Below are 24,923 nucleotides of genomic sequence, written 5' to 3'. Positions count from 1 at the left end.
GTGGATCTATGATTGGTGAGCTTGTTTTCTGCCCTCCAAAATAGTATTTTGTAGTTATGTGGGCTGTTGATTAAGGCTGAGTTTGGAACATTGGTTAGACCCTATTTTGCTTTTTTTCTTAAGTTATAGAGAACATCTTTGGAACACGGGATATTTGATGATATATTTTACCATGTATTAATTTTCTGTTTTAATTATGTTGAAGGATGTCTTTTTTCTTTTCTGACATATGTGTTGAGATGTCTAATATTTACTTTAAATGTTTCAGAAAAAAATGTACATATAGTATAGATGTATATATTATACTGTTATGTCTATATCCAGATATCTATTATGTATAGTAGATAAAACATGTTTTATATAAAGATAGTATAGATAGATTACATATAACTATATGTATAATAGATACCTACATGCTCTCCACCTGTATTCAAAAAATGTTCACATTTTGCCACATTTGTTTATCTTTCTTAACTTTACATATATATAGATGATTTGAGCATTTCAACCAACTATAAACATAGTGTTATTTATTCAACTTTTCTGTATCTTTGAAAATTTTTATAATACAAAGTTTGGGTGGAAAAGCAGGTTTAGAAGAGTTACAACAATTCATCAGATATTTGTCTCTCATACCGTCAAGATATTTATTACATGATAAATGTTCTACTTGACACCATAGTGTAACACAGTTCAGAGAGCTTCACAAATCTTTGAAGCACTCTTCGAAAGATCGCAGAGGAAAGGATTATTTCTAATAATGTGTTGTAGCATCAAGTGAACTTGAGACCAGTTATACTACTTTTATTTATCTAGTAAACTGAAGTCTAATATCTGTAATTCATGTCTGTCAATAAAATTTTAATAAACTGGCAGCTGAAGGGAAAAAAAAGAATTCACTAACAAATGTACAGTTAAGACCTCACTCCTTCTGTAAAAATAACTTTGCTATTATTATATATAATTTTGTAAATTTTTTTAATTCCATTATCAGGTACAATTCACATGGACAGAATGGTAAGTGAATGCACATTTTCAGGGATAATAGCATGTGCTTTTTCTCATAAAGGAAGTTGCCACGGGTTGCAGATTCTCTCTCAGATTTGGCCTTTTTTTCTTCTGAAATGCTCAAACTATGAAGACTGTGGGTCTGTTCTTTTTCAATTATCCTTCTTATCACATTTGTTAGTGTGCTTCACTCTGATTGAGTTATGACTTTTCCTTGCTGGGTGCGGACTCATTTATTCGAGTTCGTTTCCTTAAGTGCCTTCCAGGCTTGTTAATTTCATCATCATATTTTTCACCAGGGCCTGTTATAGTGGGCTGGGCGGCAGCAGTGGGAGCGCAGACACGCTGGTGGCCTGGAAGCATGAATAATGGGCTCCATGCTGCCTTTCATGCTCAGAGAGACCTCCAGGCCGAATGGGAGTACCGGTCCTCTGTGTCCCTACAGATCTGCTCAGGCACCTCTACCAGAAAAGTCAAGAAACTAATTTTAGAAGATGGTAAGGCATTCATGCATTCAAAACATTTGTTAGGTGTCCTCTGTGGGCTGCTAGTGTGACATGCAAGAAATACAAAGAATCAGACATGGTCTGAAAGTTTAAAGTCTAAAAACTGAGGATGTAAATGTGGAGAAAGAGCTATATAAAAATATATCACAAATGTGTATGCTGTGTCCTAACAGAGATGTTCATCGTCCTGTGGTCCTGGAGTCAGAGACAGCTCTGTTTATGCTGGAGGGTTGGTTTCTGCCTCAGTGTCCTCATCCTCATTATAAAATTCTTACCTCCAGAGTTAGAGTGAGGACTGATAGGCCTAGTGCGGTCCGGGGCACTGTAGCTGCTCAAAGCTTGCTGTGTGCCTTCCTGTGCGTCCCATGGTTGCTGTGGAATCCAGACCTCTTAAGGGGTTTCAGTGAGAGGTAAGGACGTTCAAAACTTCCTCTCCCAAACAGTGATAAGTTTCTAAGTACACATGGGCAAAGTGTCAAAAACACTATCCACAGTTAACTGTTATTGAAAGTTTGGAGGAGATTCCCCATGCTAACTCTGAGGCACAGCAATGTCTCAGGTATAGAGCTAAAAGGGGCCTATGTGAAATAGTGATTGTGAAGAGGTTAGGACAGTGACTGGCATTTGTAAGTGCTTAATAAATAATAACCATTATCGCTATTACCCCTGATTTTATATCTGGGGAAGACAGAAAGCCTGAAAGGTGAAATCTCCCTAAATCACATAGCTAATGAATGGCCTTTGTGCAACCATTTGTTTAATATCTCTACTATAATTTACTAGACTGAAAATTTATAGTAGGAATGAGTTGAGTTTTTTGCTTACTCTTGTATTCTCAGCATCTATAGCAGCACAGGCATATAACTGATACCCACAACTGTTGAGTGCATTTGGTTCTTTTAAGCATGGCCTTTCGAACTAGACAGACTTGGGTTGAAGTCCCAGCTCCAGTACCTTCTAGCTATTTAACCACTTTCAGTTATAATTTCCTCACCTGTTAAAAATGAGGCTAGCAGTCCTTAAACAATACCTATTCCACAGGCTTGTGGAGAACCCAGCACATGGAGGTGCGCAGGACATTTTAGTCCCCTTAGCTTTTGCTCTCTTTAAGGTTTTTGTAAATCTTTGTCAGCAAACATCATGGTTTGCCACAAGGGGGCAATACTGAGTGGAAATCAAAATCTAGACCTAAAAAATCCCCCAAAACAACCAAATCCCCCCCAAACCCCAAAATGCTTTCCTAAATTAAATCAATTTCTCCCTCCCTCTCTCTCTGTCTCTCTCTGTGTCTCTCCTCCCTTGTAAATGTAGTTAGTTCATGATGCTTTCATACTTAGAATTCTGTTCTTTTCCTTCAGGCTTTCCTTCAGCCTGTTCTTCAGCAATTTGTCATCATAATAAAATCTTTGGTGTAGAAGGGACTTTAGCAGTCATATTGTCACACGGGACAAATTCTACTCTCTGCAGTTATTCCTGCTCCCTTAGTTGGTGGTCTTGACTTGCTGCTCCCACTAACTGATTCTTATGTCTTCTTTGCTTCTCTAATTAATAATGAAATTATCCAAGTGAAATAAGCCAGACACAAAAGACAAATACTGTGTAATTTTGCTTATATGAAGTACTTAGAGAAGTCAAATTCATAAAGACAGAAAGTAAAATGGTGTTGACCAGGGGCTGGGGAAAGATGGGTATGGGAAGTTGTCGTTGAATGGGAACAGAGTTTCATTTGGAGAAGATAAAGTTCTGGAATTGGATGGCGGTGATGGTTGCACAGCAATGTGAATGTAACATTGTTGTGTTGTTTTTCTAGATGTGATGTAAGGTTGAAACAGAATGATACAAAAAATGATACAAAACTCACTTGCAAGGAGTATGCTTTGAGAAAAGATAATACCCAAGGGGAAATGCAAACAGGAACAGTGGCTTGGCATTCCCACGGTGAAAAGGTACTGAAGGGCACGTTTAGTCTCCTTAGGTACGTTTGCTTTGTTTTGTCATCTCTTACCAGGCCTGAATTTAGCCTCAGAATATCTGAGTCTGGGAGGCCTACATGTACAAAACTAATTGAAAAATAATAATAACCCAACAGTGACACTTATTGAGTACAAATTAAGCACCAGGCTTAAGTGCCAGACATAACATAGGTCAAGAAAAATGTTTTAGTCAGATTTACAAACATATATTAGTTTACTATCCTCACCTCACTACTTCGTTCTTTAATATAAACAAACAAAGCCTCACACACCCTGTTTCAGAAATAAGCAAGCAAACAGACATTTCTGTGTGCCAGTAACCATGCCAATGTGTCAGCCAATAGTATTTGTGAAATTCACTAAGCAGCTCACAGGGCCACATATTATGAAGTAGAAATTTCTGGAGAGGCTACATTTCAATCCATTAAAACTTCCTATGAAACAGTGCTTGCAAGTATGGACACTTTTTAAAATTTTTTTTCAGAAAGCCTTTCTTTTGGAAAGAATTGGTTCCATTATTATAGTAGGGAAATAAAACATGAAAACAACAGTTCAAAACTGACCATAAATCCACCTTAAAGCAAAACCATTCTGGTGTCTCTCAAGTGGCTGGGTTAATGTGGCATAAGAGAAAGCCTGACTAGCAGGTATAATTAAAGTATGATTCACAGGAATAAGTCATGAGTAACTCTGAAAGTACCTACAGGAAAAGAGTCCATTATAACATACTAAACTTTAGAGGCTAAATGATGCAGGGTGGGTGGAAAAATCCTAACCCCATGTAAGTGCAATGATGGGTCTGAGTGGAAATATATTGATAACGGTATCAGTGGCATTATTGGTCCAATGTCTGTGTGAGGCTCTGTAACAGCATATTCTGCCTCATGTGATATACAGATACTCCTTCTCTGTTTTCTATTCCGACAATTGCTTGAGGTCAAGCACAGTGCTTTGCTTTATCTTTCCACATAAATTGCTCCTCTGCCCAGATCCTAATAATGTATACAGTAGTCATAAAATATGCAATTACATACATGAATGGGTAAATGATAATCTATATCTTAGAATCTAGAATAAATCTGCCCCAAAATAAAACTTTTAAAGAAAAAATGAAAATTGAAATCCAATTTATTAAATGCTACTTATCGAAGATGATGCATTTTTATAGAATTAACCACAGGACTTTCATTTAATGAACAACAGGAAGAGATTGTCATATTCTATCGTGTTTCATATCTCAGCAGTTGGCATTGGATTTAGTTGTTTGGAACAGCAACATGGCAAAAGTTGAAAGGGAACTATTTGTTTGGCTTGACATTTTTTGTCTTTCAGGTGGTGTGATGAACAGATGTAAAACCACCTCAGGTGAAAAACAGCCCCACTGCAGCTTCTGTCACTCCATTAACTAACAAACAGCATTATTGCCCTCCACACCACCCCACGTTCCCAAATGAGGAGTAATTAACTGACACAAGTTGGACACTAAAAGTTAATATGACTCTAGCGGTAATTGGCCATTCTGCCAATATTTTGAGGTCTACTAATGATGTAAATATGGATGGAAGGTTAAAGTCCAAATTCCCTGGCTCAGAAGACAATAAAATGAAAGCTATCAAATATACTGTTTACAACATGTTATTACGATCTGTAGAAGAGTTTTTGTTTTTGTTTGTTTTTTTTTTACGGATGGTTCAAACGGACAAAGCAAGGAAAACATAGAAATTAAAAGCAGATCTTTAAGAAAAATAACTGAGTTCTCAGAAATCCTATAGATGATGGCAGGACTAGATGTAAAGCAGCAGTTTCTTTTGCTGTCAAGGTTTTGAGAGAACAAAAATTTATTAGGTGATCCTCTACCAGAGGAGGGATTACTATTCATTTGGAACTTCAGCCAACAGTTAGGAACTTCAGCCAAACTTCAACAGTTTGAAAAGTTCTATGCTTTTAGGGCAATTCCTTCAAGGTGACGATAAAAGACAGTATTGTGATGCAAACAGTTATTCTTCTAGAAGAGGAACACCTAAGTCCGAGCTGCTTGTTTGCGGGCATTAAAAACGACCTAAAATCTTCCCACCTTCACAGCAACTAAGAAAAACAACAACAAACCTCCTCAGGCCTACGTAGTTTTGAATATAAAAAACCTGACTTTCTAGGATCAATGCAGGGAACGGTGGGAAAGAGACAGGAAAACTTTTCAACCTGTAATATAAATGCATTCAGTGTAGACTCGCGAAGAAAAATCTAAACTAACGCTCTTCCAACCAGGCTTGAAATTTTGGGAAAAGTGAACGTTGGCTTCTCTCTCAGACAACTCCCGGGAGTGGGTGGGGAGGGAGGGGTAGGGAGGCATGTTGGCAGCTGGAGACCCTTTTGTGGGGTGGAGGACCCCAAAGTGTCACCGCGGGCTAGCGGGAGGGGGGCGCCCTGCAGGGGCAGAGTTAGCGCCCGGGTGCAGGCGGCAGCGCAGTCGCGCCGCAACAGCGCGGAGCCCGGGAGCGAAGTGCGCGCGTGCGGGCGGGCGGCGGCAGAAGGGTAAACGCGAGCAGGGGCGGGGCGGCGCGGGCCGGGAGCGCCGCAGCGGGAGGAGGGTCTCCGAGCCTGTCCGGGTCTGCGAGCGCTCTGAGCCTGCGTCCAGCGAGGGGGAGGGTTTCCCCGGCCCGGCCGGAGGGGCGGCGGGGCGCTCCTGGCTCCCAGGGCGATCGACTGTCAAGCGAGCGGGCGAGCGGAGCCGCCGGAAGTGTCTGCGCGCCGCGAGAGAACTTTCCTGCTCCGACCGCGGCCCTGAGCCTCCGCCGCCTCCGCGCTCCCGGCGACGATGCGCCCGGATGACAGCGACCTGAGCGGACCCGCGCCTCGGCCCGCCTCCCGCGTGTGCGCTCGCCTCGCCTCGGGGGAAGAAGCCTGAGCCCGGAGGCGTCCGCGCGCCGCGGAGCCCGGCGCAGGCGGCGCGGCGCGCGGGACCCGCTTCCTCTGCGCGTCCTCCCCTCGCATCCCGGCTCGTTCCCCGCGATCGCGCGTCCCCGGCGCCGGCCGCGGTCGCCGGCTGTCCCCGCCCTGACCGCCGGCCCGGACGTGTCCCCGGCGGCCGCTGGCAGTGCCTGTGCCATGGGGCTGCCGACTCTGGAGTTCAGCGACTCCTACTTGGACAGCCCGGATTTCAGGGAGCGCCTGCAGTGTCACGAGATTGAGCTGGAGAGAACCAACAAGTTCATCAAAGAGCTCATTAAGGACGGCTCTCTGCTTATCGGGGCCCTGAGGAGTAAGTTGAACTGGCCCGGGCGGGTGGGGAGGGCGCGGGGATTTGGAGGGTCCCCGCGGGGTGTGGGACTGAGGGGTGGGTTGGAGGAAGCGAAGCTTCTTTTGTTTGAATGGGTTTGGGGACAAAAGCCGAAGAGCTCCCCTGCTGGTGGCCAACAAAGTTTGTTCGTAGGTGTTCTTCACTTATTTACTCCCAAGTCTACAGAGAAGGGAAAAGTCTCTGCTGCACCCCGGAGTATATCCTGAGGAGCGTCGTTCAAAGTCATGTTTTTGTATAACGCTCCTTGAAAAATGTTGGGGACTCTTGGTCTTTATTGTAACTTTATTGTGCCTACGTTAAACACTTTATAAAAAAGTCCCGAAGGAGGGATTCAACAGTTTATCTTAAGGATAAAAATGAAGCTAGTTTATTTAGTGATATTCAGAGAAAATGATTAATTTCTTATGTATATCAGTGGCTTTTCATTGGGCACAATCATTGAATTGGCCCTTTAAAAAATATATAGATTTGTAGCTTTGTGATTTAGTCCGATGGAGACAGCGTGGCTCCAGTGGATTTTATATCTTTACAAGAATTTTGTGCGTCTTAATTTTTGGTTTGCATTGTAACTCTGGTGTTAGTCGAGTCATTGGGGATGCGAGTTGAGTGGCTAAAGACCAATCAGAACTTTTGATGATCTAGAGAAAGTCAAGACTGCCTTTAGGAGCTTCTCCCACCTCCTTTCCCACACACCTCCTGTTTTGATTTTCTGTAGTTCTGTTCTCTGGATCTTCACTTTCAATTACTAGGACCTAAGAGAGTCTTAGTGAAAGAAACTCTAGAGTTTCTCTTACAGAGAATTGACTGACTAAATGATAAGGGTTGATACATTACCTTTCCCAGGACCTATTTGCACTTTAATAGAGGCTTCTAAAAGGCTCTGAACTGCAGCCTGGAAATTCTGGCCTCCCATAAGTGAGTGAGATGTTTTTGTTAAGGTGAAGAGGCCTTTGGGTGATATAGCAATCCCCAGGATATATGTAGGGGAACATCATTGTTTATGTCGGGTGCAAGGTCAGTAACAACATGATGGAGATGTACGTGTTCCTGAAACTAAGACAACATTAGCATCTGATCTCTGTTTGGAAGCATGTATTCGTGGTAAGGATGAACCTTAGCAAAACGTCTTGAAATTAGTGTGCTCCCATATCCTTTTTATTTTAACCATCCCAAATACTAAAACATTTACTTGTCACGTGTTACTTAACCAGGGTAAAGAAAATATGTTCTATGTCTACATTCATTTAATTTCGTAATTTGATAATAGTATTTACTGATTTGTGAAGACTATGCTAGTTTATCTGCAGTTCTGTCCATCTTGTGTATACACAGATGTGCACTATCCTTCCTTCTGATTTGCAAATCCCTCTTGAGGTCTCTGGACTAGCCTCTGCATCTTAGAGAGCATGATGCCTTTTCAAAAAGAGTTTCCTCATCTCAGAGTGTTGAATGCCAGGCTGACTTGCTGGAGCTACCAGATGGTCTACAAATGACAGTTTCTCCTCACTCTGTTGGAGATCAGTTCCGTTGCTTCAAAAGTTGAAAATATATAGCTGTGATAAAACCTCTGAAATGTACATCATTTTACTAGTAATGTGAACTTTATTATGATTGAATCTAGCCTTGCGAAAATCAGGTGATTCCCATCTTTCTAGGTTTGTTATTTCATTCATAAGTGAAGAAATCTTGAGAGTGTAAGTTCCTTGAACATACAGACCCCGTCTCATGAACTTGACCTTGTATGCTTAAATATACTACCTGTCTTTCTAGGATTCTTAGGTTTGTGATGAAGAGTACGTTATGTTAACTAACATTTGATTATTCTCTTGTATATATCAATAGTAGAAAGAAAATGTTTTATTCCTTGTTAAAAGAATTCCCAGCATCAGCTGCCAAATGGGAAGGATCTGAGAAACACTTGAAGTCACATGATGGTACTGCTTTTTTCCCACCAAGCAATCTTCTGTCCCTGGGGGAGGAGCACTGAGGCTAGGCTGCAGCTGCTAAATGCCTGCTCTCTGAAGCTGCTCTTGTAGGAGGATAGAAGTGTGTCTGAAGGACTTGAACCCAGTTTAATTCTGTCCCAAAGATCCACCAAGGAGCTGTCCTTTCCCCCATCCTGCCCCTTTTGACTGTTTTTCCTTTCTGTCCTAGGAAGCCTTCACTTTCCCTAACCAAAAACAATGCCTTTCCATTCTCCATACCTAGTTTCAATAAATGTATCCATTATCCATTCCAGATTTATTTGTAGCACTTTGCTGTCATTTTCATTTATAATTAATGATTTGCTAGTAAAACTTTACTGAGCTGACAATCGTTGGTGCACTTTAAGCATCTTATATTATTTCCAACCTAGTTAATAACTTCTCTGATGAAAGTCTTGGCATGCTTTCTTGGGTAATACATGCTTTACTGTCCCAGTAGGAGTCACATATGCTCCTTAATCTTTGGGTCAGGGTTTGCATTTCTTTAGCAGAATCTTTTCAAGGATCCTTATAAATGAGGACTTTGACTAGATGATTTGAATTTTAAATAATTTATGTAAGATATTTAACATTTTTAAGATGAATTATTGCATTTCACACTCATATCCACTCTGAGAAAATGGATGACAGTAAACATAGTGACTTAACATAGACCTGACTTTAAGTTCTAGTGCTGTCAAATGCTGTTGATAATTAGCAAGTAACTTAATCTCTGGGTCCTACCTTTCCTTACAGGGAGGGAACATCTATAAAAATCTTACCACTAGGATTACTTGTTCATTTTGTTACATGCCATATAGACATTTGGTGACTGGTATTTGAGAGTATATGATACTGGTGAATTGGGTTTTAGTTCATGCTGTATGACTCACAGTCTCCACTCTTTTTTATCAAATGTTACTCTGTGAACTTTGTTCCTTTAACAGGTGCCAGTCTTAAAATTTGGGTTGTGGTATTACAGGCTAGTTTTACTTAGTGATTTTTTCCTTTTATAGATCATATCCAAAGAAACATTTCAAAATGGCTTTCTCATATAATTCCCCCTTTACTTTCTCTTTTTATGCTTTTGAATTCAAAGAACCATCTTTAAGTAGAGCTTTGTCTTTGAGAGAATAGAGAGGCTCTCCGTCCCAAGAAAAGAGGAGAGAAAGAGAGGGGGAAAAAGGCAGAAATGGAATTGTATTCATTGGATCGAATTGATTGAGTTGATTGGGTGAAGAGAGCATATCAGCATTCTTTCCTCCAACCTGTCCGGCAGCATCTTGGCCATCCCTCCTTTCTTATCACTATCTACTTCCTCTCATCACCTTAAGGTGGAATTGGCCAGGTATTTCTTCTACCTTTAGGAGAGTGTTTCTTAACCTTGTAAGGCTAGGCTTCTTTCAAAGAAAAAAAAAAGTTAGTGGACTCTAATATAATTTTATTTATTAATTATGATAGTTAAATATATACATGTGTGAAACTATAATTCTTATGCTTATTCATGCAAGCTTTTTTTAAAAACTAAATTAAAAATTTTTTTGGCTGTGTTGGGTCTTCGTTGCTACACGTGAGCTTTCTCTAGTTATGGCGAGCAGGGGCTACTCTTGCTTGTGATGTGCGGGCTTCTCATTGCAGTGGCTTCTATTGTTGCGGAGCATGGGCTCTAGGCGAACAGGCTTCAGTAGTTGCAGCACTCGGGCTCAGTAGTTGTGGTGCACGGCCTTAGTTGCTCCTCGGCATGTGGGGTCTTCCCATACCAGGGATCAAACCCATGTCCCCTGCATCGGCAGGCGGATTCTTATCCACTGCACCACCACGGAAGTCCCCTCATCAATCTTAAAAGCAAATCAATTCAGAAACTATGCAAGCCAGAGGGGAGTGGCATGATAAATTTAAAGTGATGAAAGGGAAGAACCTACAACCAAGAATACTCTACCCAGCAAGGATCTCATTCAGATTCAATGGAGAAATCAAAAGCTTTACAGACAAGCAACAGCTAAGAGAATTCAGCACCACCAAACCAGCCCTACAACAAATGCTGAAGGAACTTCTCTAAGCGGGGAAACATAAAAGAAGAAAAGGGCCTACAAAAACAAAAGCAAAACAATTCAGAAAATGGTAATAGGAACCTACATATCAATAATCACTTTGAATGTAAATGAACTAAATGCATCAACCAAAAGACACAGACTGGCTGAATGGATACAAAAACAAGACCCATATATATGCTGTCTACAAGAAACCCACTTCAGACCTAGGGACACATACTGACTGAAAATGAGGGGAAGGAAAAAGATATTCCATGCAAATGAAAATCAAAAGAAAGCTGGAGTAGCAGTCCTCATATCAGATAAAATAGACTTTAAAATAAAAAATGTTACAAGAGACAAGAAAGGACATTACATAAAGATCAAGGGATCCATCCAAGAAGAGATAACAATTATAAATATATATGCACCCAGTACAGAAGCACCTCAGTACATAAGGCAAATGCTAACAACTATGAAAGAGGAAATGCAAGGCAGAAATAGAGACACAGATGTAGAGAACAAACATATGGACACCAAGTGGGGAAAGCCGAGAGGGTTGGGGGGGAATGAATTGGGAGACTGGGATACCAAATTGTACACTCTAAATATATGCTGTTTATTGTCTGTTAACTCTATCTCAATAAAAGTTCTTAAAAAGAAAAAAAGCAAATCAGTTTACAAATAAAATATAAATAGCACTGTGAAACCAATACAAAAATTTAAAATTACATTTAACTAATGGATAATGTTATTTTGCTGAAATGACATTTTCTGTCATCTAAAGACTGCGGGTAATATTTTGTGTGTGTTGGTGATTCATTTTCTCATCTCTTTCCTGATTGAAAGTTCTTCAAAATCTACTTGTCCTGATGCTGGCCTTGTCTCTCTCACAAACTTTATTTCTTGGTCGTATTGCCTCTGTTCTTAAAGCAGTTGTTCCTGGCACTCTCGATCCGTGACACAGATAAGAAGGGCACCTATTTGAGTGGTAGAAGTTGGTTGCTCATAAATTGATGTAGAATATGCAGTTAATTAAGACATTAGCAAGAGGAAGCACACAGTTTCTTTTTTTAATTACTTTATTCAAGTATAGTTGGTTTACAGTGTTACTTTCTGCTGTACAGCAAAGTGATTCAGTCATACATATACATTCTTTTTCATATTCTTTTCCATTATGGTTTATCACAGGATATTGAATATCGTTCTCTGTGCTATGCAGTAGAACCTTGTTGTTTATTCTTTATATAATAGTTTGTATCTGTTAATTCTAAACTCCCAACACATCCCCTGCCCACCTCCCGGCAACCACAAGTCTGTTCTCTGTGTCTGTGAGTCTGTTTCATAGATAAGTTCATTTGGGAAGTACGTAGTTTCTTAAAGGTGTTTACTCTTGGTGGCCACAGACCTCAGTTGGAAGTATACTATTGTGGTGCACTTGTGATCTGGGAATAGAGTAGTTGTTTAAAGTGAAAGAAAACTAAATGCAAAGGCCATATTGAAATATCTTGGAAAGGGTGAAGTACTCCTGCCTTCCATTTGCTATGTTTCACTTCGTTTTTCAGTTTAAGCCAGTCTCTATTTTGTGTGTGTTCGGGGTCCACTTTGCTACCACATTTTGGTGGTGCAGGGAAGGAGTTAAATAAAAGAGAGGAACAATGACAAGTTTAAGGACTTTTCTATGGTTATTGCACTACTTGGTCATCCGTCCGCTTTTAGTGAGGACTGCTATTGTTTTAGGCTATTTTTGGTATTTTAATTTGCACCTAAGTTTTATTTGGTTTACTGGATCTCACTGTAGAGTCTTGCTTACCCTGCAAGAGCTACTTCACTTTTGCTTATTGCACTAACATTGTTTTGCTTGTTTAGCTGGGCAGCCTAGTCAAAGGTGTAAATATGTGATTACTTCCACCATTCATTTGGTTCTTATAGTCATTCATTAGAATGTGAGTTAAATGAGCAGAAACAACTGTGTCTTTCAAATGAACTGTAATTAATTTAGGAACTGGTAGATTAAGAGTGTGGTGCTTAAAGGTTCTGTTTTAGAGATGTGTACAAGTAAGAGCAGTTAGACTTGTGTTAATTTAAACGGGAGCCTTGGCGCTCCTCAAAGTGAAATTAAATTGGGCTAGCTGAGTACTTCCGTCTACTTCTGATTGTCTACGTGAGCTTCATAGGTGCCCTTTAACAGTATCTTTATTTCCATTGGAATTCTTTTTTCCACAGGTAGTAATTGAGGGGTTGTCCTGTTAGAAAGGAGTGGGTTGCTGGGAGAATAGGACATGGTTTCTGTCTAGTGGAGGATAATGGCTTAGCAATAACCAACTTTTATGCTGCTTCCTGTGACAGTTATGATGGAGGTACTCTGAGTGTGCAGAAAACTCAGGTAACCATGAAACTTTGAAGTCACTGAAAAGCTGCTTTAACAAACATGCTTTCAATTATTAACATTTCTTAGAGCACAATGTTAATCGTGTTCATGATGATGCTTAAGAAGCATCTCTCAGATTATATAAGGAAAAAATAATAAAGCTTGCATTCAGTATTGCTTTGGTGCCAAGTGCAATTTTATTTGAGTAAGGTATACACAGAGAATGGCAAATCTTTTCTCTAGATTTATAAAGAGAAATATGAAAGTTTTCAGGCTGTTAAGCGGCATTCAGTAAATATTGTGCATCAGTGAAATGTTTATTATAGACAGATGAGAAAGGGTGAAGGAAAGGGGGTAATTTAGTCTTGAATCTCTTTCCTGCATATTGTTTCCTGCCAGAGCTGTGGTTGCCACCTGTTCTGGCCCCAGCCATCCCCACTGTCTTGTCTGGATGCTGACTTCTGCTCATTTCAGCCTCTTGGCAGGTGCTAGCCTCCCCACTGCCTCACCTGCTGCCCACCGGGTTCAGTTTGCAGCTCTGCCAGTCTTCCTTTTACCTCCAGCCTGCTGAACCTCTGCCTGACATCTAATCATCTCCAGAGTGTATCCCCAGTGGATCTGGCCTTATCAGCTGAGGACTTGCTACCTGCTTCTTGCTGACTTTCATCCTGAAGATGAAAACCAGTTGCTGCGCACCTAGCTCTCTAGTGCAAGGAATCTATGCTTCATCTTTTGCAGCTGCCGTATTCTCAGTTTAATGGCTGGGTTTCATATGAGTGTAGTGACTTCGTAATATTTGTTAATCTTCACGGCCCTTGTGGCAGGATGATAACAGTTCAGACAATGGAAATGTAGTTATTTTAATGGTTTTGCTTTTGGCCAGGTGGATTTAAATGTTGGCCTGGATGTTTCTGGTACTGTGGAGCCTTTTCTATAGGATTACAGCTAACTGGAATGTTTGGTTCATCAGAATACACTGTTGTTCATATCGGCAGTTTTCTGATTTTATAATCAAGAATCCAGTTATAATGCTGAAGAAAGTGTTACAGCAAAACACGCATGTACAATACTCTGTGTAAAGACAGTGATTTGTTTAAGAAAAAGTGAATTGTGCAATAGTAAGGTACCATTGAATAGCTGATAATCAGTTTTTTGCAACCTTTTTCTTTTGTTGCAGAGGAGGGTATGCATAGAAGAAGAAAAATAAGCCCTGCTTTGATTTCATTTGAGAGTAATTTGCCTAATTGTAATTTTTACATGGAACATAATGGGAAAAGGCTAGGATAAGACTCATAGTTAACTCTTTGTAGATTATTTTATATTATTACAGATTTTTCACTTACAATTTTTAAGTTTTATGGTAAAAGTCTCCATGCTTAATGGTATTTTTAAAATGCCAAAACATGACTTTTTTTTATGTTGTTGATTTATCTGATTTAGGGGATTATCAGGCATAATGGCGAGCATCTTGTATTTTGTGAAGGATGGGGAACCATCCTGGCATGATTCTCAGTGTTGGGTGGTATGAAAATATTGGGAGAAATGCACAGATTACATAACCTTGCTAAATTTACAAACCTTGACTTTACTCAGGGAAAAAGTGGGTAGACATAAAATGACTCCTTCCTTTCGGAACTCAGGCACTTTTCTCAGTAGTGAAATTTGTGTATTTCTTCACACAAATCTAAAAAGCCATACTGCCTGCTAGTTTATGAAAGACATGCCAAAAGTATTCCCTCATCTGTACACATATACTGGAGTTTATCCAAATGAAAGACCCAGCTTCAGTTCTCTCTTTAGTACACAGGAAAAGTGATGATTTAATTTAGAAAACTGATATGTGTTTGTGATATGTGAAATGAGTATTCTGTATAGTGTATTTATCCCCTTTCAAATAAAAACTATGAGAGTTGATTTGACTTTGCTTTGGTGAGTATTTTCTCTTTTTCATTTAGTTAATTTTCTTATTCCTTAAAATGTCTGAATGAAAGATATGGCCCAAAACAAACCAGAACAAAACAAATACAAAAGGAGTGGTGGTAGTGGTGGGAGGGATTAGCAAGGAGAAGCAGATTAAAATGAATTGTGAAAACAGTTTAAATATTGTGGTTTTGGAACTTGTTTCAGACTTTTTTGTGCCTTCTATGAAAAAGGTATTAGGTGACCCTGGAAAATCAGAGGAATAAGAGATTCCAATTGTTTTAAAAGTTGGTTGCAGGAAATCTGAGGGACAATTAAAAATTGTCAACATAGGATATAATAGATGTGAATTTTTAAGGGGTACACCATTTGGGGAAGATTTGAGAAAGCTGTGGACTCCTGAAAAAATGATGTCAACAGAGGTGATAGGAAGGGACTTTCACTGGCTTGTACTGACTGCATATCAATCCCGGTTTTCCTCAGGTGATCCTTTTTTAGTGTAATTGCTTCCTCTGCATCATGGCCCCTTTTTCTCAGTATGCACTGTTGTTGAACCCCCCTTCCTTATTTCCTCTGTCCTTCTCTTAAATGCTAGTAGTGTGCAAGGATTCCTTGAGTCCTTTTACTTTCCTGCTCGCAGGGCTCCAGCTCTGACCTCCTTTTCCTGAGCGCTGGGTCTGATTTTCACCAACCTGCCACCTGTCACCACCTGGATGTGCTGCGGCCCCTCAGACTGAGCGTGTCAAGACAAAGTTCTTCCTCCTGCAGCTTGTTCTCTGTGTTCTCATTTGTTCAGTTATATCCTCATCTACCTGGTCATCTTAGACAGAAACAGCTGAGTCTTTCTAGAGCTTCCAGCTTCCTTCTACTCCAGTTTTTAAACTCCAGTTTTAAGCTGGTGTGTTTTTTTTTTTTCATTCCACCCAGATCCTAACATTTGATTTGTCCTGCAGTTCTATGCTCACAATATCGGAAGTGTGATGTTCTCTGCCTGCATTAATACTCCTCCAGTGTGTGTGTCTTTGTGTGTATATGGAGCTGTGAAATATTTTTTTTTCTTAGCTTAAAATGACAGAAATTTACTCTTTCACAGTTCTGGAGGCTAAAATCCAAGGTCAGGGTGTCGGCAGGGCCATGCACTCTCTGAAGGCTCTGAGGGAGGAACTTTTTTGCCTCTTCTAGCTTGTGGGGGTGTCAGCAGTCTAAGACGTCCTTTGCTTTGTAGCTGTATTACTCCAGTCTGGGCCTCTGCATTCACACAGAGTACTCACTGTGTGTCTCTGTTTATTAGATTTTACTTAGTCTTTTGAATATAAACTTCTAGGTGCCAACGATACCTGTATTCTAATCTGACGGCATTGTGGATACTCAGTAATTGTGAACATGGACCAGTTTATGTTTTACTAAGAACATGATATAGGGGAGGATTTTGATTATCCGTGGAGTGAATGAGCCAGGGAATGGGGACTGCAAGTCTGCCCTTTAATATTTCACCTATCAGGCTTCAAATGTAACTGCTCTGGCCTGGTTGTACTGACTTTTAGGGCTGGGTAGCCCAGGGGATAACAACATCAGGAGTTAGAACTTTGTTCTAGTCCTGCTGCTGCCACTAACTAGTGGCATGGGTACAAGCCATTTGTCCCAGACCCTATTTTCGTCAGAAATGGGAATAGCATTTGCCGTATATTCCTTGTAGGGTTTTCATGTGGGCCAGTGGACAAAATGCAGAATAACATTTAAAAATGTAACCTTATTTTCATTTACTTTAGACAGAATTTTTGTAATCCAGATAACCAGAAATTTTTAGGGCTTAACTTTAACAGGTTTTTGTCAATGTCATTATCATACTCCATAGACAAGATGATTGAGGTGGAAATGCTTTAATGGAATGTTAAAGCATGGGTTTGTTTGCCCCCAAATTAAGTCTGTTTGGTAGGAAGTGATTACGAGATGTGGCATGGTTTAGATTTAGCTTTTTACTTTTAAACAAATAAATATCTATTATGATCTGGGAACCAAGGAACAAGGAAGCATTGCGTTGGCATTTAGGGATAATCCTGAACTAGCAGCATAGATTTTGAGACTTCATTGACGTATCTGCTGGTGCTTTGATCCTGCAGGCTTAGGTCAGCGGTCTATAAAAGTTGTTAAACGTGTGGTCGTAACTTGCACTTGTCAGAAGTGAAATAAATACTTGGGTAATTTCACTTAATGTAGCAGGCCAAAATGCAGATGAGAGATCTTTTTTCCACATTGATTTCTGCATTGAAGGCAGACAGTGGCTTACAAAAGTGCTTTCTGAGGTGCTTCTTAATGCTGCACAGATGTTTTGTAAATGTAATTATGTTTGTGGTGAGATCATCCTAGTGGTTATTGGTGAGAAAAGAAAATGATGAGATTGGTAGGGTGTTGCTGGAGAGCCTGGGAGCAGGGGATTATGGGAAAAAAGAACATTGAATTAGTAATTGAAGAGGAAGTTTCAGTTGGCTCAGTGAGAAAATTGAATTGAACCTGTAAGCTAGCTGATCCAGGGAAGGTGGTGTGATTGAATTGGCATCAGAATCGCCAGGAGAGGATATTTAGATGGTACCCTAAAGACAAAATAGATTATTTAAAAGAATTTTTTTCTTAAGGGATCTGTGAGCTTAAGGGAAGCTCTACCCTGGGGCTGGGGCAAGTAGGGAATGATGAACAGGAAATCTGGACTTCAGGGACAGTTTGGAAAAAGGCCAGTCTCAGGGGATAAAGATAGAAAATACAGATCCCGAATAATCCTGAACAAGGAATAGTCATAGCAAGTGAGTGAGAACTTTCACAATTGTCAGGTTTAAACTCTGTTGGATGCATTTTTTTTTTTTCCTCCCATTATTGCCTTGGCTCCTCATATGGCGCTAATGGAAATTAGAATTCAGTGAGTATTTGTGACTGGCTGAGCGTGATGTTTTGTGACACCCCCTGATGAGGGGAGGAGGGAGGAGAAGCAAGATGTTAGTTGCAAGATACTCTTCCCACTTGAAGTCCTTAGGTTATGACTTAGGCTGATTTGTTTCTTGTTTGAGATTGTGTTTTATATTTCTGTCAGAACATATGTTAATTTAAGGTAATCCCAATGTATCTGAATGATCTGAACATTAAATCTGATTTAAAGGAACAGAGGGGTTGCTCGTCAGCTAAATTACCATTCACACAAGTGCAGTGCTAATAACATTTAATCTTTGATCATAAGAACACTTTAATGTTAAGTAGGTTCATTGAAGATTTAACATTAAGAGTGGTCAGCCTGCTGTAGTAGAAAGAGCCTGGGCTTTTTAGAATCAGAGCAATGCTTTTCAGTCCCAGTGCTGTCACTTAGTAGCTACATGGCTGTGAGCAAGTCACTTGGCTTCCTTTGTGGTTTTCCTTGTCTGTAATATGGAAGTAATATTTATTTCATACGCATATTTGCAGGATTAAATAAGATAGACATGTAAAGTATCTAGCACAATGTATGATACTTGATATTAAATATTGATTTTCTCATCTGTTTCATTTCTGGCTAATGTTGAGACCAAGTTATGAACAACAACTGCCACCATATTTTATTCAAATAAGAATGTGAGGTGGCTTTTCTAAGCAAAATCTTTACCTTACCAGGACAGATGTACAATATATGTTGAGAGAGCACTGGATTTAATGTTGATGTGAGAGCTGTGGACATGGACCATGTATCATTACTTGGTACCATTCACGTGGCTTGCAGAGAGATTAAGCCATTGCTTCCATGGAATGGTGTAGCTCTCTTTTTAAGGACCTTTCCACATCAGAGATTTTGTGACTTTGTAATCATCATGTTTTATTTTGCTGATTTGATTACTTGCCTGTTTTTCTCCCTAGAAAGTCAGCTCCGCAAGAGTTGGTACCAAATCTTTGGGGACTCTGAAGCTGGACACATGATACATTTTTTTTGTCAATGCCCATTACATTACTGAACTTACAGGAAGCTGTGTCAGACTAATGTTTGGAGATGCAGAAGTCCAGAGGCTGTCACTGCATTTAATACTGAAACCAGTTCCAAAACTTTCTGTATGAAAATAAGTATCTCAGTGAAAGAGCCATATTGTAGGATGTAGATTTACCAGAATGACATTGATTAGAGCAGGTTTATTCAAGGAATTGATATTTGTATTAAAGAATGAATTTTCTCTTCAGCAGTGACAGTAATATGTTAGTGGCTCAAACACAACTGATGTTGCTAAGAAAGTGTAATTGCACAAAAGATTTATGTTGTTTCCTATTTGTAACAAAGCATTGCATGTATTATCTTCAAGATGCCATTTCAAAGTGTTGATTTTAATTGTATGGAAAGGCCTTCTTTTAAAAATGTCATTCACCTTTTTTTTTTTTAACTATTATCTGCTATGTAAGATAGCTACATTATAATTTTTTAATCTTTATTTTTATTTATTTTTAATTTTTTAAGCTTTTTGGAATATAATTGCTTTACACTGTTGTGCCAGTTTTTGCTGTACAATAAAGTGAATCAGCTGTATTTATACATATATCCCCATATCTCCACCCTCTCACGACTCTTCTGCCCTCCTAAAAATGTCATTCACTTTTTAAATAGCATTATTGAAGTATAGTTCACTGCCATAAAATTCATCTGTTTAAAAGTGTACAATCCAGTGGGTTTTTTTAATATTTACAGAGTTGTGCAACTATCACCACTGTCTAATCTTATTAAACTTTTTTTCAGCTTTGCGGAGGTATAATTGACAAAGTGTACACACTGGTGATTTGATATACATGTACATTGTGAAAAAATTCTAGAGGATTCCTGCCATCTAGTTAACTTATCCATCATCTTGCATATTTATTTTTTATTTTTTTGTGAGAACATAAAAGTTCAACTCTCTTAACAAATTTTTTTTTTCTTCAGATCTTTATTGGAATATAATTGCTTTACACTGTTGTGCCAGTTTCCGCTGTACAACAAAGTGAATCAGCTGTATTTATACATATATCCCCATATCCCCTGCCTCTTGAGCCTGCATCCCACCCTCCCTGTCCTACCCCTCTAGGTCATCACCAGACATCTAGTTGATTATCCTGTGCTATACAGCAGCTTCCCACTAGCCATCTGTTTTACATTTGGTAGTGTATAAATGTCAGTGCTACTCTCTCACTTCATCTCAACTTCCCCTTCTCCTTCATGTCCTCAAGTCTGTTCCTTATGTCTGCATCTTTATTCTTGGCCTGCCACCAGATTGATCAGTTACCTTTTTTTTAGATTCCATATATATGCGTTAGCACATGGTATTTGTTTTTCTCTTTCTGACTTACTTCACTCTGTATGACAGACTCTAGGTCCATCCACCTCACTACAAATAACTCAGTTTCGTTCCTTTTTATGGCTGAGTAATATTCCATTGTATATATGTGCCACATCTTCTTTATCCATTCATCTGTTGATGGACATTTAGGTTGCTTCCATGTCCTGGCTACTGTAAATAGTGCTGCAGTGAACATTGTGTTATGTATTATCTTTTTGATATGCCCAGTAGTGCAATTGTCTTCGTTAATTTCAATTGTATAATACCATGTTACCAACTATAGTCACTATATTTTATGTTACATTCTCATACTTTATTCATCTTATAGCTAAAAGTTTGTATCCTTTCACCAACCTCTCTAGCCTCTGTCAACCACTAATTTACTGAGTAAAATGAGTTTAATTTTTTTTTAACATATAAGTGATGCCATGCAGTATTTGTCTTTCTCCACTTAACATAATGCCCTCTCTGTTCATCTGTGTTGTCACAAATGGCAGGATTTCCTTCTTTCTCATGGCTGGATAATATTCAGTTGTGTATATGTCTTTGTCCATTCATCCATTGATGGACAACTAGGTTTTTTTCATATCTTGGTTACTGTAAATAATGCTGCAGTGGAAATGGGAGTGGAGATACCTCTTAGATATCTTGTTTTCATTTCCTTTGGATGTATACCCAGAAGTGGGATTGCTTGGTCATATGGTAGTTCTATTTTTAATTTTTTGAGGCACCTGCATACTGTTTTCCACATTGGCTGAACCAATTTACATTCCCACCAACAGTGTCCGAGAGTTCCCTTTTCTCCACATTCTCGTCAGTACTTGTTGCTCCTCTTTTTGATGATAGCCATTCCAACAGGTGTAAAGTCGTTTTGATTTGCACTTCCCCAGTGATTAGTGATGTTGAGCACCTTTTCATGTATCTTTTGGCCATTTGTATGTCTTCTTTGGAAAAATGTCTATTCAGGTTCACTGCTCACTTTTAAGTCAGATTTTTATTTTTTAAAATTTTTTTGTGCTATTGAGTTGCATGAGCTTTTATTTTTTTTTAATATATATTTTGGAACTGCTGTCTAATTTTAGAATAGTTTCATTGCCCTAAAAGAAATCCCACACCTATTAGCTGTCACTCCTTATTCTCTCTCTTCCCTAGCCCCTGGCAACTGTTACTACTATACTGTCTGTTTCTATAGATTTGCCTGCTCTGGACTTTTTGTGTAAATAGAATTATAAAACTGTGGCCTTCTTTGACTGACTTCTTTCACTTAGTATGTTTTCAGGGTTCGTCTATATGTATATATATATTTTTAAAGAGTTTTTAAAAAAATTAATTTATTTATTGGCTGTTTTGGGTCTTCGTTGCTGCATGCAGGCTTTCTCTAGTTGTGGAGAGCGGGGGCTACTCTTCATTGTGGTGCGCAGGCTTCTCATTGTGGTGGCTTCTCTTGCTGTGGAGCAGGGGCTCTGGGCATGCAGGCTTCAGTAGTTGTAGCGTGTGGGCTTAGTAGCTCCTCAGCATGTGGGATCTTCCCCGACCAGGGCTCGAATCTTTGTTCCCTGCATTGGCAAGTGGATTCTTAACCACTGTGCCACCAGGGAAGCCCAGGGTTCACCTATATTTTAGCATGTATTGGTGCTTTGTTCCTTTTCATTGCCAAATATTCAGTTGCGTGAATGTACCACCACCTTTTATCTGTTTATGAATTGATGGACATTTTGGTTGTTTCCTTTTTTAAAAAAATTTTTTCATTTTTTGCTATTATGTATAATGCTGTAAACATTTGTGTACCTGTTTTTGTGTGGACATATGTTTTTATTCTTTTGGATGTATCCCTAGGTGTGGAATTGCTAGGTCATATGGTAACTCTCTGTTGGCACTCACCATTATAAATAGAAATTTAATAGGTTTATAAGCATTTATGTTACATTCTTATGATGGAAAGCAATTTGAGAGCTAAATATGTATTTAAAGCAAAATTATAACTTCCAACAAATTCAGATATGGCCCTCATGTTTTGTTGGAGAAAACAGAATCATTTTATAGATATTTAAGGAGGACACATTCCCCTGTTCTTTTAATTTTCATGATAGATGGATTCGTGTTTAAAAATCTCATAATGTAAATATAGACAATAATAATTTTTACATATGTGCAAAGAGTGGCAAGAGGAGTAGAGAGGAGAAAACAAGGAGAAAATGTAAAGAACATACATAGTGTGATGGGCCAGAGGAGGTGTGGAGAAGAAAGAGGAAGTGGAACATTTACTCACATGTTCAGTCACCATGTTTATTTAACACTTGCTGTATGTGTGATACTGTTCTAGGCCCTGGACATACGAAACAGACAGAGGCCCGGCTCTTCTGGGTTCACATTTACTGAGGGCTTGCTGCTAATATTGTGTGGTGTATGATTTGTTACTGCTTGGTGTGAGGACTCAGGGGTTACCATGTGTACCCTTTGTTTCCTCTAGACACCCTTTCTCTGTTTCACAGAGTGACTTGTACGTACCTCTATTATAGCAGTCAACACAGCATAGGGATCTCATCTAAGAATCTGGATGTCCATTCTTCATCCATTCAGATCTATTCAGGAAATGCGTAGGGGTCACCTACCACACTTCAGGCACTAGATACTGTATTAGATATTGAGAGTGTGGGGGGTGTGTGTGTGTGCTTGTATGCTGTGTGGCCCTAGTAAGTCACTCTCCTTAGCCCTGTTTTCCTCATTTTTATAATGGGGACAGTAATAATAATCCCTACTCTTTTTCATGAGGATAAAGTCTCTTGTGAGATATACCTAGCATAGTGCTTGGCACACAGAAATCAGCAAATGAATGAAGTAATTTCAATATAAAAAATGTCTAAAATGGGAAACATTTTCAGTGCTTTTCTATGATGATAAACTTTTTCATTTAGCCTTCCATGTCCACTTGAACACACTTAAAATATACAATAATAACATATATACCATTTATATATAAATTAATACTATAATGTGAGATATTTTCCTTACTTCTGCATATTTTTATTATTAGCATATTTATGGCTAAAAGTCTTCAGGTTGAAGGTGATACTTATGTGTAAGTAATTTAAAGCAGTCTACATATGAAATGTAAGTGAAACCAGAGTGGGTTCCATTTTGAGTAAAGAAACATCTGCAGTTTGCTGCAGTTCACCAAAAGGAAATTGGATCATGTATCAGCTATGTGATTGAATAAGACTTTCATCTTTTAAAGAATTTTTCCTGCCTAAAATCTGCATTCATCTGTTGTTCTGAAACGAAGCCTGTGATATATACATTGTGACACGAGTTTGGGGAGCCCCAACATATTCTGTCATTGGAGTGCAGCTGTGGCATCCGCTGAACTTAACCAGAAATCAGAAATAACTATTTTTAAAGCTTCTTCAGGCTCAGACATTTACATTACTTCTTTTTTTTAACGTGGACTACTTAGTTCTTGTATGTTTCTTTTCAGGCCCTAAATTATTAGTTTATTTGAATTATAAATAACTTCATCTTTTATATGGTATAAACACTGTACTTTTTAAAGGAGTTACTTATTAGAGAGGAGAAACTTGTTCCTTTGGGCATCTTTTAGCTTTAGATGGTCTTTCTGCCCACTTGTTAAATTTACCCCTACTGCCCCCCTCAAATTGTACATGTGCACACATTCCTATCCAGGTTCCGCTAAACTGTGATCTGTATCTCTTTCTTTATGTCTCGTACTCTGCCAGGTACATATTTATGGCCAGGTAACTGTTGAATGAATACACGATTATGCTGAGGTTGTTGAAATTTAACACTGATGTATTCTAAAGCTTAGAACTCTAGTAATCACTTGTCAAATCCAAAGGACACTGTGGTCATCATTTTACAGGACTATGGTGTATTTGACCTTGCCAGCCACTGCTTGCTTCCTGAAGCTTCTTCTCCCTTGGCTTCTGTGGAGCCATGTTCTCTTACCAATCTTCTTCAGTTTTCCAGCTTTTTCTGCTTAGGCTTTCAGAGGTCCCTTACCTCTTCCTTCCTCTTGAATGTAGGTATTCATATTGTACAATGAAAACTTTTTCTCAATAGCTGTAAATTGATGATGAATAGATATCTGAAACCAAATGGTTTGTATCTATAAGATAAAAGGGGGAAAACGGTTAGGGGGGTCTGTAGATAAGTGAGCATTAGACCCGGGACAGTTGATTAGCTGAAGGATAAACACAGCTGTTAACCTTTACCAGGAGTCAGAGAAATGCAAATGAATGTGAGTAAGGAATCCATTTTCTATCAAATTAGCCAAAATATTTTTTTAAATGCCTGTGCTAATTAGGCTGTACTAAGACTCTTACTATCATTATGTTGCTGATGGCATTGTAAATTAGTAATATGTTTCAAGAACCTTCAAGGATTTATACCCACTGCAACAGTGATCCAAATTATGGTACTTTTCTTATAGTGGGTAATGTTGATTTCCCACCCGCAGTCTGTGCCCGCCCTTCCTCCCTTCCTTCCTCCCTTCCTCCCTTCCTCCCTTCCTCCCTTCCTCCCTT

General features: G+C 39.2%; 1 protein-coding gene across 7 annotated transcripts in view; it reads left to right on the top strand.

Annotated features, from left to right (window-relative positions):
- Positions 1-6,040: 6,040 nt before the first annotated feature.
- The window catches only part of ARHGAP42 (Rho GTPase activating protein 42), a 285,418-nt gene continuing 266,535 nt past the window's right edge, over positions 6,041-24,923 (top strand). For all 7 annotated transcript variants that reach the window (XR_009055392.1, XR_009055390.1, XR_009055391.1 and 4 more), the window contains exon 1: positions 6,041-6,746. Coding sequence is in view for 2 of the 7 variants with exons in the window: in XM_057748206.1 (XP_057604189.1) it covers positions 6,593-6,746 (154 nt within the window). In the remaining 5 variants the exon portion in view is untranslated. The remainder of the gene's footprint in view (positions 6,747-24,923) is intronic.

This window comes from Hippopotamus amphibius, chromosome 9 (assembly GCF_030028045.1).
Source record: "Hippopotamus amphibius kiboko isolate mHipAmp2 chromosome 9, mHipAmp2.hap2, whole genome shotgun sequence".
NCBI lineage: Eukaryota > Metazoa > Chordata > Mammalia > Artiodactyla > Hippopotamidae > Hippopotamus > Hippopotamus amphibius.
This window is presented reverse-complemented; position numbering and strand designations above follow the sequence as displayed.